The sequence below is a fragment of the Sesamum indicum genome, linkage group LG8 (assembly GCF_026168435.1).
Source record: "Sesamum indicum cultivar Baizhima isolate 11 linkage group LG8, ASM2616843v1, whole genome shotgun sequence".
Classification (NCBI taxonomy): Eukaryota; Viridiplantae; Streptophyta; class Magnoliopsida; order Lamiales; family Pedaliaceae; genus Sesamum; species Sesamum indicum.
In genome coordinates, this window is record NC_142664.1 from 2,510,910 (window position 1) to 2,527,732 (window position 16,823).

The window sequence follows — 16,823 nt, forward strand, 5'->3', positions numbered from 1 at the left end:
AAATATGATAATTTGTAAATTTTAAAAGTATCAAATATTTCTAGAAAAGGTAAAAATTTATATAACTAAAATAAAAGAGTCAAATTTACATTGTAAAAATTTGAAAAAAGCCAAGTGTTTTTAGCATTTAATCGAAAAATGCTTTTTTGATAAATTAGAATTAATTTAGTGATTGCTAAAATATAGTTTTTTTTGAAGTCACAAGTCAGACTTTTTATATATTATTCCACACATTCTTTTAATATCCTTTTTTATTATGAGATAATAAAATATCGAAATTCAAATTCAAATTAAAATCCCACGAGAAAAGAAAGAAGAATAAAAAAAGAATTAATTAGAAAGCATTTTTCTTTTATAAATTTTCAAATAAATAATAAAGTTAAAATAAATATTTTATTTATTTATAGACAGAGTTTGCCTAACGCGTCGTGGACCAAAACAAGAGTCGGACCAAATTCTGAAAAACATGAAACCTCAGCTGTTCAGCTTTACCCATTTGCACGCCTGAAATCCGATGAATTGCTGTTTCGGGTGAGGGCATCATTGTAATAAAATAATTGAAATTCTCCTTCAATTTCTTCACCAAACCAACCCAAGATCAAGATTTCTTTAAAAAAATTATGAACTCAGACTCCCTCTCTGCCGAACTTATTCTAGATTCTTACATTTTCTTTTTTAAATTTTTGTATGGGTATATGTAAACAAGAATTGCTCCAAGTAGGCCAGAAAAAAAAAAAAGGAAAGAAGAAAGACACTAGCAGAGGGAAGAGCGCCTCCCAGCTGTTTGCTTTAATGACTTTGTTCTTAACGAGGAACTTCGATGCACTCCAAACTCTGCTGCTGACTCAAGTCGAGAGCCCTTAAATCTGTTCTTTTTTCAAGATATATGTGCATTGCATTTCTTTTTTATATGTATGCATACACATATACTAACAGTCGGTGGATGAGTAATTGAAGAAATCTGAGCTCTTAGGGAGGAACCATTTTGGTTTTTCTTTCGTTCTTGGGAGGTATCATGGCTGAAGAAATCTGTCTCTTCACTAAGGTGAGTTCTTGGTTTTGCCTTTCAAGTTTCAGTACTTGCCGTCATTCTTTATTTCTTTATAATTTGCTTGGAGGCCATCTGGAGCGGTGGGGTTTTGAGTTAAATACAGGCATATTAAGCTTTTTTTTCTTGGCTTTTTGGGATTCTTTATGCGAACATATTTCAAACGCCCAAGCTTGGAGTGCAGATTTTTTGTGGGTTTGAATTCATTGGAGTAGTTGGGTTGTCAATAATACAAGATTAAAGCTTTACTCCTTGGCTTCTCTGGGGTTCTTTTGCACATAATTCAAAGTTTCAAGCTTTGGGCTTGGATTTTGTTTGGTTTATTTTCTGAGCTGTTTGGAAATCCATTCGAGATTTGAATCCTATGGTGGGTTGGAATGAGAGTTTTGAGGCACATATGTCTTTCTTTGCAAGCTCAAATTTGGTTTCCTTGTTTTTAAATTTGAACAAATCTGTACTGCAATGCGAGATTAACATGTAACTTCTGCGCTTGATATCTGTGTTTTTCTAAGCATTGTAACTTCACATCTTTTTCATCTCAATTGTTTTATCATTTCTCTGTTTCTTTTTATGCATTCTCCGATTGGAGTGTTATAATTGGTTGGTCGAAATTTCCCTTTAATGCTTCAATATTATGCAAATTTTAACATTTCCCTTAAACATTAGCATTAATTTTTTCCGCCTATAGAGATATCTATATCTTGTTTCAATTACAGATTTCTGTTTTATGGGTGACAGGATGCCCTAATCATAAAACCTCCCAAGAAATCTCCAGCTTCTTTGAGGATGTTAGTCTTAGTATTTGCAATGGTGTGTGGTGTTTATATCTGCTCGGTCTGTCTAAGGCAAACAAATATTCATACAAGTACTAAATTCATAAATATTGAAGTTAATCAGAGGTATTGTCACGACAACGATATTGATAAATCTCAAACTCCGTACTTGCACTACCCAAAACCCACTTCATTTAGCAGGTAATTCTTGTACTCCTGGCTGTCTCGAGTTTTTCAGTGTCTTGTACAAGTAGTAACTCATAAATTTTCTGTTACATATGGCAGGGCTGAGTGTGCCTGTAATCCTGTGCGGCTTTTCACCATTCTGTCTATGCAAAGATCTGGAAGTGGATGGTTTGAAACTCTGTTGAACAGCCATACGAATGTAAGCTCCAACGGTGAGATATTTTCCGTCAAAGAAAGGAGAAGCAACGTTTCTTCAATCTTTTCAACTCTGGATAGAGTCTACAATTTGGACTGGTTTACTAGTGCTTCCAAGAATCAGTGCTCGGCTGCAGTTGGCTTCAAGTGGATGCTTAATCAGGTAAGATATTCCTAATGTAGTGTAGCCAGGAGCATGTTATCTCTTACATTCATAAGCAATATGTAACACTCTTATTCAAAATTAACCCCCCAGTTCTTTGTGAAGATTTTGAGGAACAAGGGAGATGGAATTTTTAGGTTAAGGTGCAATAGAACTTAAAAATTCAAGAGATGCCCTGTTAGATCAGCAGTATTAAGAAGGTATCACTTATGAAACACCTTAATGGGTATGGCTTCTGCTGATCTGCCCAAAATCGGAAAGTTCTGCTATCATCATTGAACTGAAGCAATCTATGGCAAGAATTAGATTAGTTGTGGAGGCACATCTAGTTTTATAGCCTTGTTTAGATAATAAAGATTTACATCTCTCACAGGATTTATTATGTTAACAGAGTTTAAATTTTCAATAATTGGACTGTTGAAAAATAGGATGTATCAATACACTTTACTTCACTCTTGCATGGCAACTCTTATGAATTAATCTTTTGAAGTTTACTATGGTCGTTGAAACTGTCCACTTGGACTAAGTCTCATTCACTAATTTCATCTCCCGAGTATAATATCATCTCTTCTTGGTGCTTCAGTTGCTGGTTTTTGTCTTGATTATAATGCAAACCCGCTGCATCATTGCTAATTCAGGGGTTGATGGAGTACCATAAGGAAATTGCCGAATATTTCAATAGCAAAGGTGTTTCTGTAATATTTCTTTTCCGGAGAAATTTGCTGCGCCGGATGGTTTCCGTCCTTGCTAATTCTTATGATCGTTATGCCAAACTCCTCAATGGGACACACAAGTCCCACGTGCACTCGCACGAAGAGGTAACTGTACCATGTTTCAACCCCACTCAAACCAGCCGTACATACTTGTGGGATCTGATTTTTTGATCTGTTTATTGTAGGCTGATACTCTTTCTAGCTATAAACCAGTAATGAATTCAACATCTCTGGTGACGGATCTAAAGCTCATGGAGAAGATGGTCTTGGATGCGTTGGAGCATTTCAGCAGCACTAGGCACATTGTCCTCTACTATGAAGATCTCATAAAAAATCGAACTGTAAGTTGCTTTCACCTTTTGAAGGAAATCTAGTTCATTTACTGCAATTTCCAAATGCTATCAGGATCTTTCTTTGTCTCCCTATATTATGGTATAAACATTTGGTAGCAATTGTGAGAATCACCAACTTTATATGGTCAATTACATCGACCTCTCCTCTGAGAGGCTGGGGTTGGAGCGTAGGCGAGTTATAGGTAACCCCAGCCCAGGCAGAGTTAGTGAGCTGTGTGATAGGCGAACATTTCATGCAGCATGGGGGCCACTAAGTCAGCCGCCAGCCCCCCAATAGCTTCTTGACCCCCACAGAGTTTTTGCCCAGATTTCTCTTTCCACCATGCAAAAATGAGATTCTTGCGAGTCCGAATTTATTGCTTCAACCATCACCAAGCTAATACCCTATCTGTTTAGTACGTAAGGTGCTTCAGTTGCATATACTGTAACTTCTGTAGCGAATCATTTCCAACAAGCCTTTCAGATATGTACTTTTAAGTGTTTTATGGCCTTTATCCTCTCTTGTGAAATTACCAAAACATTCTTTCCAAGTTTAGGATGACTGTATCCGACCCCATTTTCTTGGAACTAGTGGTAACTCTTGGAAGAAGGTAACTTTTGTAGTTTTAGGAGCAGTACACTGAGCAATCACGCTAACTCCCTGGGTAAATTATTTTGATATTGCGGTAGATTCCCGTTTTCTATGATTCTAACCTCAGTAAATCCCATTTCACGACCAAAAAACAGAAAAAAGAAATCATGGGTATTCTTCCTCATTGCATTTCACTTCCGTGCAGAAACTGGTAGATGTTCAAGAGTTCCTAGGGCTGCCACAAATGGAGTTAACTAGTCGGCAGGTGAAGATACACAGAGGGTCATTGTCGGAGCACATCAAGAACTGGGACGACATCACCAAGATTCTCAGAGGAACAACTTACGAAAGCTTCCTACAAACCGATTACACTAATTAGAGCCTGTTAGTCTGTTGCAGATGTGAAGCAACTAACTCTCTTATAGAAAGCTGACTGTTGTCGAGGTGATCAATGCGACTTTGATCATCACCAGAGTTCCTCTTTTATTTTCTTACCTTTAATTGTACTTAGGTTCTTTTTTTATTTTCGTTTTTTCTTTTCTGGTTTTGGAAGCATGCAAGATGTATAGGGTTTGTAACTTATGTATAGACATCACCAAGGTAATGTGACATCTGAAGCAAAATTTGGCTTCTGCTTTGATGTGTTCATTGTTTGTCTTGAAGAAAGCTATGATGGATGGTCATGAATAGAGGAATCTGGATGCTAACAATGTCCATGAGTTTGATCGGTTAGATTCTGTAAGCTTATATCATAATTTAAAAATAAGGTTATTTACACTTAAATTCTTTCTAAAAATACAAAATTATATATTTTTTTAAAAAAATTTTAAAATTATACTTACACACTTTCGAAATTTCATTGTTTATATCTGGTCTTTTTTCTTTAGGATTTAGATGAAAAATGCTAACGTTAGCAAAAGAAATTGCACAAATTTCAAATTTTTATCCTTTAATTAATATTTCTGTTAACCTCACTTGATATATATATATATATATATATATTATATTTATCTCTTTATAAGTATATAAATTATACATGAAAATATTAATTATAAGAAATTATGTATTTTTTTTTTATGGCAAACATTTTTTTTATCCAAAGCCTAAGGGAAGGAGGTTAGGTGTAAAGCGAGAATATTTTGAGGGGGTGTAAGTGCAATTTCAAAACATCTTTGGGGAAAGTGTGATATAGCATTTTCAGAGAGGGTCTAAGTATAATTAACCCTTAAAAATATTTTAAATATTTAGAAAATAATATCACCGGAATTTTTTATATATAAGAAAATAATATTTTTAAGAAATAATACGTTATCCTTTCCTGATGTTTGATGTAATTATACGTAGACTCCATGTGATTTGAAAAATTGCATTTAGTACCATTGAAGTTTGTTTCCATCTAATAAATAGATCTTTCAATTAGTCAAAATTTACTGAATCTGCTCGTATTAGCAAAAAATTGAATGGGACCTCGACTAATAAGGGTAATTAAGTCAGAAAAAATTTGTTTGACCTGCAATAAGTCAATAACAATAAATGGGGATAAATATGAATTTCACTCAATTAGTTTGTTAATATCAACAAAATCAATGACTTTTAACTAATGAGATATATTTATTAGATGAAAACAAACATCAATGATACTAGATTCATAAATCACAGAAAGTCTACCTGTAATTAGACCAAACTTTTGAGAAAGACGGCGTAATTATCCCTATTTTTAAGAAAACCTAATTAATTATTAATTTATATGATAGATATTTATAATATTTGTTACTTTGATATATATTAAAAGTGCAAACTATAATATAGTGTGAAATAAATCCAAAATATTATGTGTAATATATCTATTGGGTCGGATCCAAATCAGAAAACCAAAATAGTAATTCAAAATCCATGGGAAGCGAATGAGTCGGCCCAAGATCTACCACTTATTCGGGCCCAAGCCAAGATGTAGAAGTCTAATATAGATCCACTATTTAATATACAATTTCGGCCCCAAATCATAAATTCGGGCCCAAATATAAGCCCCAATAGGAGTAGACAGGGAAATTACGGCATAATTCTTTTGCAAGTATATAAAAAAAAAAACACAATTACGAAATATTCCAGGAATTGCTTGTCCACTTTATAGATTTCAGATGCATAGATTGAACATCTATTTTAAATGTTGTGGCATTTTTTAATATATAATTATTTATTTTATATAGAGGAAGATTTTATAAATCTAGCAATTATTGCAGTCTCACCACCAAATATCAATTAAATTAAATTAACATCAGTCATGTCACATCATTAATATACGATTGTCATGTATTTCTTTTAAATTTAAAAAATATAATTAATACACGTGTTAATGCGACATCAATGTGTACCTCAAAAATAGGATGGAAGATTTGTCACCAGATTTAACCCCCTTTTCATCACAAAGTAATACCAAAAATATTATGATGTGGACTACTGAAAACGCACATCCTGAAGCCGAAATGGACATGCAAATCTAGCCATAGATTAAGAAAATAAATAGTACAGTACAATACTGTACAACCACTTCGGAATTTCCAACCAATAAGAACTTCCCTTTACATATTTAGGGTTCTATAAATACCCCCAAAACCTAGCCTGTCCAAACCCCACCCTTCCCCTCTCATAGTTAGTCTATTCTCTTCAACCCTAAACCCAAATGGCTCAAACCAACCTCATCATCATTACCTTCTTTTTTCTCTTAATATTACTCTCCCACAAAATGCAGTCCACAGAAGGAAGAAATCTAAAGTTTAAGGCAAAAAAACAACTTCATTCTTACACTAAGATTTCCAGACAGGACTCTGCAGTAGAGTTCACTGACATGCTTGGTAAGAATTTGGCCACTGATCAGTGCTTAAGTTCGACAGCATGTGGCCATGACGACAACGACGACCATGAGGCTATGTTTACACCACCGCCAGTTCCGAGCCCAGTAGCAGCTGAGTCTTCTCCTCTGCCGGGTCCTGGCCGCCGGGTCGATGGTTTCAAGCCAACAGGCCACAGCCCGGGGATCGGGCATGCTTTGTGAATACAGGGTTGGAATAGACTTGAGAGCTAGCGGTTTTAAGAGTTGGTGCATGTAATTTCTAGTCTTAATTTCAATTGTATTCGTCAATGTTGCGTTTTTATTACCATGTGTTATTTCAGTAAATTTTAATAAAAGAAAAATAAAATCTTATTACTTGTCAAGTATTATTACCTATATGCTTGAATGGGGCTATACGTATTCATATGTTTGAGGTATATACCAAAAGTCCTGAGGTTTGAATTGCAACCATAATTATTGGTGTCACTTAAAATTATATTTACTACGATTTTTAAAATCGGAGTTATTTATAATGTGGCGAAAACTCCATTTTTTTGCAATAACATAAAATTTCTTGTAGTCTTCCAATAATGAAGAGAACATTAGTAATTTCAGCCATCACCGTACGCATATATATACAATATCTTCATATATATATATATATAGTATATAATAATAAGTTGTCATCCGTTTTTTGTTTCTATTAAGATTAATGTGAGAATTATTAATTATATTCATAAAATGACATTTTTATTCTTATGAATGGTCAGTAAATTTGATTAATGTTATATTGTTCTTTGAACTTATCATGCAAATTAGTGGACGTTAATTCTTGTTAGTTTATATATATATATATATATATATATAATATTAAACTTTTTAATCTTTAGCGAAGGCTGATTTCCATGCCCGATTTGTGAACATCCATCAATTAAAAAGACAAGATGCGACACAAGCTCTCTTAGTAAAAGATAGTTTACTAATATTCTACAGGAACATTATTTTTATTTTTGAGGGTTTTTTTTAAATAATACATTGATTTAAACCAATAAATCAATATGATTAAGAATAATAACAAATTACATCGATTAAACCTTATATCAATATGACTAGAAACACAAAAAGTTTCTAATATAAAGAGGTATTTGCAATGATTTCTATTTTGTTGGTGGGAGTAAGTTGTAAAGAAAGTTATAAGTTTAGTTGTTGCGGAAGTTGGAAAAGTTGGCTGAGGTCATATGAATAAGTTTGAGGTCATGGGTTCAAATCCCTTGGGTATATATGTAGGTATTTGTCTCACTTTATACGAGTGTTTGTTCTATTTTATGTGAGTTATTGTAATTTGTTACTACTCGTAGTCGTATTGATATATTGGTTGAATCGAAAGTTAATATAATTTGTTGTTTACTGTTCTCGTATTGATATATTTTTTTAATTTATTTTCAATAAAAAACTAATAAATATTTATTTTTAGCTGTTAAACACTCTCTAATTTCAAAATTCAGTTGTGTTGAAACGATCACTGTCTATCTGTACCGATGTTATACGAGAAAGATCCTGCATAATCCCATCAAAATAGAGGATCGTAATTTCTAAAAGCTGATCAAAATGCTGCAAACCATAAAAAATGACGCAACAGTGATGTCAGAGACATATTATATTGTACATAATGTGTACTATAACAAGTAGATAAGTAGCCATGATAACACTTACAGAATTAAATATAGCGATAACTGAAAAAAGATTGGACCTTATTAGTCTTTTCACATCTTATAATATTTCATAATCTTTTCAATCAAATACAAGACCATATAATGTCATATCACACACCACAATATATAAAAAACTCAAATTAAAATAATGAAACTGGTGAGTTATCATACCATTTCCTATTCTACCCAATCAGATACACCAACGAAACTAGCCCAATGTGTACTATGACAAGTAGATTGGGGAAATAACACTTTTTATTTCCTATCTTACAATTTTTTTCACTTTCGCTCCTATTAATATGAGATTTTTCAACTTTTAATTCCATAGCTTTTAAATAGTAGCATTTTTGGTCCTGTTGTTACTGCCGTTAGATATCTTAAGGAAAAATACCAAAGGCTTAGTATGTGGCCATTAGGGCATCTACACTTGTGGTCATGTTAGTTTTGAAATTCTCATTTTTGGTTTCATGCACTTAACGAACACGTGATATTTTTAGTTAACTATTTAATGAAAAAATATCGTTGGATCAAAAATACTATTTTATAAAAATTATTGAATTAAAAAATGAGAATTACATAGTTAATAAAATTAAATTAAGGACGAAAAATATTATTTATCCAAGTAAACTACTAGCCATGATAACACACTACATCCTGTCATATCACAAGTGAATATTAAATGGTTTTTATTCCTTGAAGAATAGATACACAATAGAGTGTATTATTACACTGGTTAATTTCATTTTCAAACATTGAGTGGGGATCGACGACAAGGGTGTCAGAGGGTTCCAAAAATTAAGGAACCATACATGTCCTTTTTGAGGAATCTTTCATTTTCAATCAAGAGTCAAACAAAATGGAGGGTGGAGCTATCTTACTTTAAAACTCATCATTTGCCTGCTTTGACATTGCCTCAAATATTAACAGTAATAACAATTTGGAGAAAGTGCATCCTTCCATCGGCCCCTCATAGATTTGGTGGGTTTCAGAGATTTATTACCTTTCTGGATCCTTTGCTGTATACTAGTCGTCCTAGGAAAATTTGCTCAACTCCACCACCAACATAGGATGATGAATGGTGAAGATGTATCCAGACTGATGCATTTTAAAAGTAGTTCAGTATTCTTCCCTTCTCATTAATTCAAGATAATCAAGAAATATTATTATTTATTATGATTAATTGTTACGATCAATAGTTAAAAATTATTGTGAATATTAATTAATTATGGTTGCGCAACGATTAACAAATGTCAAAATATTATCTATAACTAAAAATTATGACAAATATTTTGACCATAAAATAAAGTTATGACGATTGTTGATTAATCATGGTCAAATAATTAAAATTTTTATATCGATTTATTTGACCAGGCAAGATAGATAGTTCCAATTTGTCGTGATTTTTAAATTGTAATGATTAAGTGTACGTAAGGAATTATTCATTTAATTTCTCTGTGGTGATATTATCAAAACTATCACTTATCATATGTATTAAGGTGTCAAAATCTCTTGCTTCTGCACGAATTAATGTCTAAAAACTTAATAAGAATAGTGACAACTTACAATAATTTTTGCCATTAATAATTAATTATATTGTTACAAGATTAATATTATTATCACTTAATATATATTTTTAAAGTTGAACTTTATTATCTTACTGTTAATATTATATTTTTGGGTAAAATATTATATTTGGTCCCTTAAGTTTTTGTTTAAAATCACTTTAATCCCCTCAAGTTTATCTTTTGACTTTAACATCTCTAGACTTTAATTTTTGTCTCAATTTGGTCCGTCCGACTATTTTTTGGCTAAAATATGGCCGGAGTTTGCTTTTTGGAGGGTAAAATGGTCAATTAAGTTTGATTTTATGAATTTAGTCCCTTAAATTTATAAAAAATTATCAAATTAGTCATTTTTTAGAAATTAAAATCATTTATTTATATTTTTATATGGTGAACATGATGTAATTATCTTGTATGAAAAATAAAAAATTTTGAACTCTTGTAAACATAATATTAACATATTGCTTAACTCAGAATAAAATAGTCTCTTTTTTTTGTTCACTTACAAAAATGACCACAAAAATCAAAATTATAAATAAATTTTATAAAACTTATCTAATTATCTAAAAATATAATAAAAAAATTTAAGTCGATTTTTTAATCTATGTCTAATAAAATTAAATCTTAGCAAAGTATTAAATATTAACAGCTATGGTTTCGAAGAAAAAGTTGGTGGAATATACTTTTAATTAGATTATTTAGTGAATTTTAAATATATATAAAATTCATTTTAAGAGGTTTCTAAATATATAGTCACATTTTATCTACCAACTTTTTGTTTAAAAATCCAGACATTTAATAAATATTGTTAAGGTTTAAATTTTTACCTTCCAAAGAGTCAAAATCTGACTAGATTTTTGCTGAAAAATGATTAGAGAGATCAAATTAACACAAAAATTAAAGTTTAAGAATGTTAAAATTAAAAAATAAATTTAAAGGACTAAAATAATTCTCACTTAAAATTTAAGAGATGAAATATAATACTTACCCTATATTTTTTTATAGTGTCTTTTTCTATGAACAAAATTCTCTCCCCCCTGCTGAGTTTCAAAAGTAATTATGTAAAAGTACATACATTTGACAATATTGGTCGACTTTTATTGCGCGTCTGATCAAATTTGATCATAGAGAATGAGTGGACTGTGATGCACATAAATAAAAATGCAGAAAGATACGTTTCCCAATGCCTACTGATGATGAGATTTGGTCAAATTACGGCGCTCCATCTGAGCCATCCAAATACAAGTGGGATTCACTCGTCTGCTAATGCTCCACGCCGTCAATTCTTTCAGATACGCAGGAAGAATCCTAGTTGTGATTTTCATGTACCTATAATATACATTCTGATTTTCGAAAAATGCGTTTTATATGTTAGCCCTCCCCCCTTTTTTATACTGTATTTCATAAATTGGAAGTTTTTTTTTTAAATTTTAATTCTCATTTGTATTTTTCGTCCGATAATTAATGAAGTCGTTAGAATTTTTTGTTAATAATAGTACCAAAAATGTACTTGAGAATTATAACATTGAAAATATTTTTCTTATGTGATGCAATGTAAGAAAAGTATATCAAATTAAAAAAGACAATAATACATGCGATCAAAAATATGATTTTCTTATTATGATAATGTAGCTTAGATTATGTTGTTCACAATTTTTACTATTATATAATACAAAATACTTATACTTCATTTAATATATAATTTAGATTACTATGCATAAATTTAATTTACGACATTTTACATATAAAACACACACACACACACACATATATATATATATATATTAAATACAATATGAAATATCAATATTGTATACTAATACTCCATGCTGTAGACGTCTTCCCTCAACATGATTGCATAGTTTGAATCTTAAAATTCAACATATGTAGGTATACTACAATAGTGAACATTTTACCCTCATCATACCTTAGACCAGCAATTCGATCGTGGAAAAAAAATTGTGCTCATGAAAGTGAGCGGATTAAATTTTCTATTACAAATATGTTATATCTTATATTCTATTCAACATATATATGCACGTGTATAAAAATAATATTATATATGTTATTTAGAAAAAGATTTTATACAGATAGCATGTATATGTTGAATGAAATAGAATATGGAATGAAGTTTGTAATAGAAAATTTGATCTGCAAAGCCAGAGAGCATTATCACAACCGTTTTCCCATGTTGGCCTTTCTTTGCGAAAGACGTAATTACAGCACGGAATCTCAGCATTTTAATTTTTTTACATAATTCACGACACCTGTATATTTAAGTGAAATTTATTTATAAGAAAAAAATATTTATGGAATGAAATGTGAATCAGAGTGAGGAAATTATCTATAATGGAGTTGGTTGGAAAGCTGAAGCATGGATAGAAGTAGAACAAGCAAGAAATGTTTCACTTCAATTTGTGTGAAGGAAATAAACAGGAGGTTGCATATGAGCCATCCATATAAAGCTAAGTGGGTACTACACACAATCCCTCCCTTTTCCAGCCGCCTTCCCTATGTGCTCACCCCAACTCCCATTTTTCCAGTTATTTTATCATTTCAAGAAGTTAAAATTATGGGTTTTTGTTAATATATATATATATATATATATTATATATTGCAAGAAGGATTGTATCGCTTGTGTTTCAATCAGGTCCTCACGATTGATCTATTATAGTCAAGAACTTAGGTGTAGAATGTAAGTTTAACTCCATTTAATACATTGACAAGAATTCAGACCAATATTGTGGGTGTGTCACGTTCAATCTTAACCATTAAATTAGTGGTAAAAATTGAATTAAGTATTTTTCTATTCTTATTTGACAAATAAAAGATTTGTGCGGAAATTTTTACCATTAGACTTTTAAACAATTGATACAACGAAAGATAATACTAGTGATAAAAATATTAAATGATAATTTTAAATTTATCATTTATAGGGATGTATATTAAGTTATGGTGATGTAATGCAATTATTAGTGAAAAAAGTGTGCACACAATTAGTGATACATAATTATGACAACACAAATTTGTCATTAATATCATTATTATATAGGTGTCATTAATTATTTTTAATAATAACTTTTATAAACTACTTTTTCAATTAATGATAATTTTACAAGATATTTGTTACTATTCAAATTAAAAATCTTCTTATTCTGACAAAATAAATTATTTTATCATTTGATACATAATATTAATGATGATATTAAAAATATCACATGATTTGTTGTCTTGCTAATTTTCTTTTCCTTTTGTAGTGAATAAAAGCAGCAACTTGAGCGCGGCCAAAAGTCATCATGAGTCAATAGTACTAGTGAACCTTAAAATAAGCTACACACTGCAATTAATAAGAGAATATTTAATTTTTCAGAATATATATATATATATATATACGTACCTTGGGAGTTCTCATACTTGTCTAATTAATCCCTTGTACTTTGAATAAAATGTTGTCCACAAATGCGGATAGAGCATCATGTTATGACTGTTATCCATGACTGTAGCAACATTCATTAGAATTAATCTAAGTGAACTTACTTATGTACTTCTAATAAAGGCTTGCTTTGTACTTGGTTTGTGGGATTGGATTATCTGTTGCAAATTTTATTATATTTTCTACTTCATTCATATATTTTATTTTAAAAAAATATTATATACTCATAGTGTGCGTACATCGAATTGAATACAAGATGGAATAGACTTTGCAACAGAAAATTCGATTTGATAATTTGCATTTTACTGAAAAAATATCCCTCATTCCTATTTTTGGAGAATATTATGCTTGTTAAATTATATACATCTATGATAATAAATATCATAAATAAACTGAATAATTGTTATAATATCACTGTATATGATATGTTTGATTGCTTACAATTTACTTGGGGCGTAAATGCATTTTTAGTTTTATAATTATACATTTTTAGTCATTTATGTTGTTAGGGTTGGTCTTGTACCTCTTTTAATTTCTTGATTCAAGGATAGATTTGACTGAAAAATTTTAAATCGATCATAAAGTGGCATATATATGTATTAATGCACGTGCTAGTTAAAATTTTGGACATCCCATCTTACTGATTATTTTTGGTTGACATGGCAACTGAAGGCTTAATTCAAAAGAAAAGGTGATATTGGATGCATCGACTGTTTTGCACTTGATGAATAGTGGGGCAGGAGCTTGGGGGCTTCAGAGGCTGCTAACCCGATTGCCAATGTTAAGGCGGAAGATGGACATATTTAGAGAGGGTAATAGGTCAGCTGATTTTCTAGCGAACCAATAGAGTTCTTGTCCAACTATAGGGAGAGCTCTCTGTGTTGGTCCGTGCACACCTCCTTTATCCGTCTTGAAGTGCTATTCAGAGATCGGTTTTCTGTAAATGGAGTTAGTATTTTGCTTACACATTGTACAAGGAATTTTTGTAAACCTTTTAATAAACGGGTAGGGTCAACACCGAACCCTTGCCTAGCATAGGTGACTTGAATGAAAAAAAAAAAGGAATCGGCTGATTTTAAATTTTTTAGTCAAATTTGTTCTTAGATTAAAAAAAAAAAAAAAGAAATGTATAGGACTATATTGCAACTCCACAAAATAAAAGACTAAAATAAAAAATTCATTTAAACCAGTTGACAGAGCATGGAATGAGCTTCTACCTTTACATACTGAATTTGAGTAAACATATAAATTTTAAGATGTTAATTAGACAAAAATTGAGGGAAGGGGAAATGCATTTTTTGGTCTTGTAAAATTGAGACAGGTATCAGGTAGAAGTCAATACATATACATATGTACATACATTTGTTTTCTCCATGTACATGCATGGTCTATATATATATATATATATAAAGATCATAAGATACAGTGTGAGACGGAATGAAAAGAACCACTAAGAATTTACAAGACAGGTTGAAGAAGCAAATTATTATAAACCATTCACACCATATACACTTTCATGATTGCAATTTTAGATGGTTAAAATTCCTTACATATATACATCCCTATAGTTCCCAAACATTATAAATACCGCATAACGGGGTTTAAATTTCATACACATAAATAACATCGTATCTCTCTCAATATCTCTTACTACATTTGACCTAATTACATCTGCTTCCAAATATGGCCAATTACTTCCAAAACATCCCTATGTTTCTTTTTCTCATTCTTGCACTTATTGTCTGCCTGGAAATTCAATCTACACAGGCAAGGGAAATAAAACCAGTAGAAGAACACGATATTGGGTATGTCCAAACGCAGATGACAGGACTCCAAGTTCATGCAAGAAATCTGGAGCAACAACCTGCAGGGATTCAGAAACACGAAAAGATGATATTCCCAAGTGAAAGTCGTGATTTGAGCAGAGGCTGGAATGGGTTTGAATCTGAAGCAACAGGAAACAGTCCTGGAATTGGTCATTCTCACGTACGAGAAAAAGATAACATGGGTACAATTAAGATGCAAGAATTCAGCACAACAGCAGCAGCGGCAGCAGATGGTCATGTTAAGGAACCAGCAGGCCACAGTCCTGGAATAGGTCATTCTTACGTAGGAGCAAGAGACATCATGGGTAGGAAGATGGAATTAGGTCTTACCACTACAGGGGTAAAAGATAGTTTCAAAGGACCAGGCCACAGCCCTGGCATCGGTCATTCTTCCGTAAACTTGAACTGATTTAAGAACCAAAATTAATGTTTAAGTATAGATGTGGGCGAGTGCTTGAATAATTAGTATGTGATTATTGTGAATTCTTGCCTGTCGAAATAACAGATAATCAGGGTTCTTTATATTTACTGTCTTACCTTTAAATATGTCGCTTCAGGTGAATTGCGATTTATGTGTGTTTAGGAAACTTTGAACATGTAACAGCTTGGATTGCAGTGTAGTAAACTTGTCAAATTCTCTCTCTCTTCGTGCTTGTCAACATTTTATCGGCTTTAAACTGAAAGTGTGTATGCAAGGGAGCATGTTTTAAGCGTATTATCTATTTTGCTATCATTTATATGTTGACCATAGAAATTCAAATATTCAACTATCACTTAACTTTTTTTCTCTTCAACCCCAACATGGCAAAAAATGAGATGTGTAGGTTGAAGAAAATATTTGAATTTTTATATTTAATGATCAAGCACAAAATGAACAATATACATGTCAAAATATGAAAAGAAATTGCAAATTATATGAGTAACGAAATAACTCTCAGGGTCAGGTGCCGATGAGCACATTGAAGAATTCCTGTGGCTACAAGCCCTTATAGCCTAGACACAACGACGCAATTATCAGGGATGCGCTCTACCACTGAGCTAATAGCCCGTCATGCGTGCCACCCATTGGGAGCCCGCTATGCTAAAAACGAGAAGGGTGAACTTTTTGCGCTTTCAACCTTTTTCTTTTTGAGTGGATTATATTTCCACTGGCGAGAAGGATAAATTTTGTGATAAAAAAAATTAAAATTAAAAAAACTAAAAAGATACAGGTTCAAAATACTAATTTAGAAAGTTAAAAGTACAAAACTGCTAGCAAAATTAAGTCAGTAGGAACAATTACCCCGATTTTACAAAGTCACGTGGGATGCACGTGCATTTTTTCAACGAAATAAAAAGATGTATTTAAGCCCAAGTAGATATAACATAGTGAAATGGAAGTCACATGACTGAGCACAAAGATAGTACATTGTAAATAAGAGGGCAATCTCAGATATCCATTCTTCTGATTTGAGCAAT

The 16,823-nt window shown here is 31.7% G+C and overlaps 1 protein-coding gene across 1 annotated transcript; it reads left to right on the plus strand.

The window, feature by feature from the left end:
* Nucleotides 1–432: 432 nt before the first annotated feature.
* On the plus strand, nt 433–4,650 carry LOC105167458 (uncharacterized). Its single transcript, XM_011087196.3, has 6 exons — nt 433–1,045; nt 1,787–2,022; nt 2,107–2,365; nt 3,004–3,183; nt 3,264–3,419; nt 4,208–4,650. Exons 1-6 carry the CDS (start codon nt 1,016–1,018, stop codon nt 4,379–4,381), a joined length of 1,035 nt encoding a protein of 344 aa, XP_011085498.1. The 5' UTR covers nt 433–1,015; the 3' UTR covers nt 4,382–4,650.
* The last annotated feature ends 12,173 nt before the right edge of the window (nt 4,651–16,823 follow it).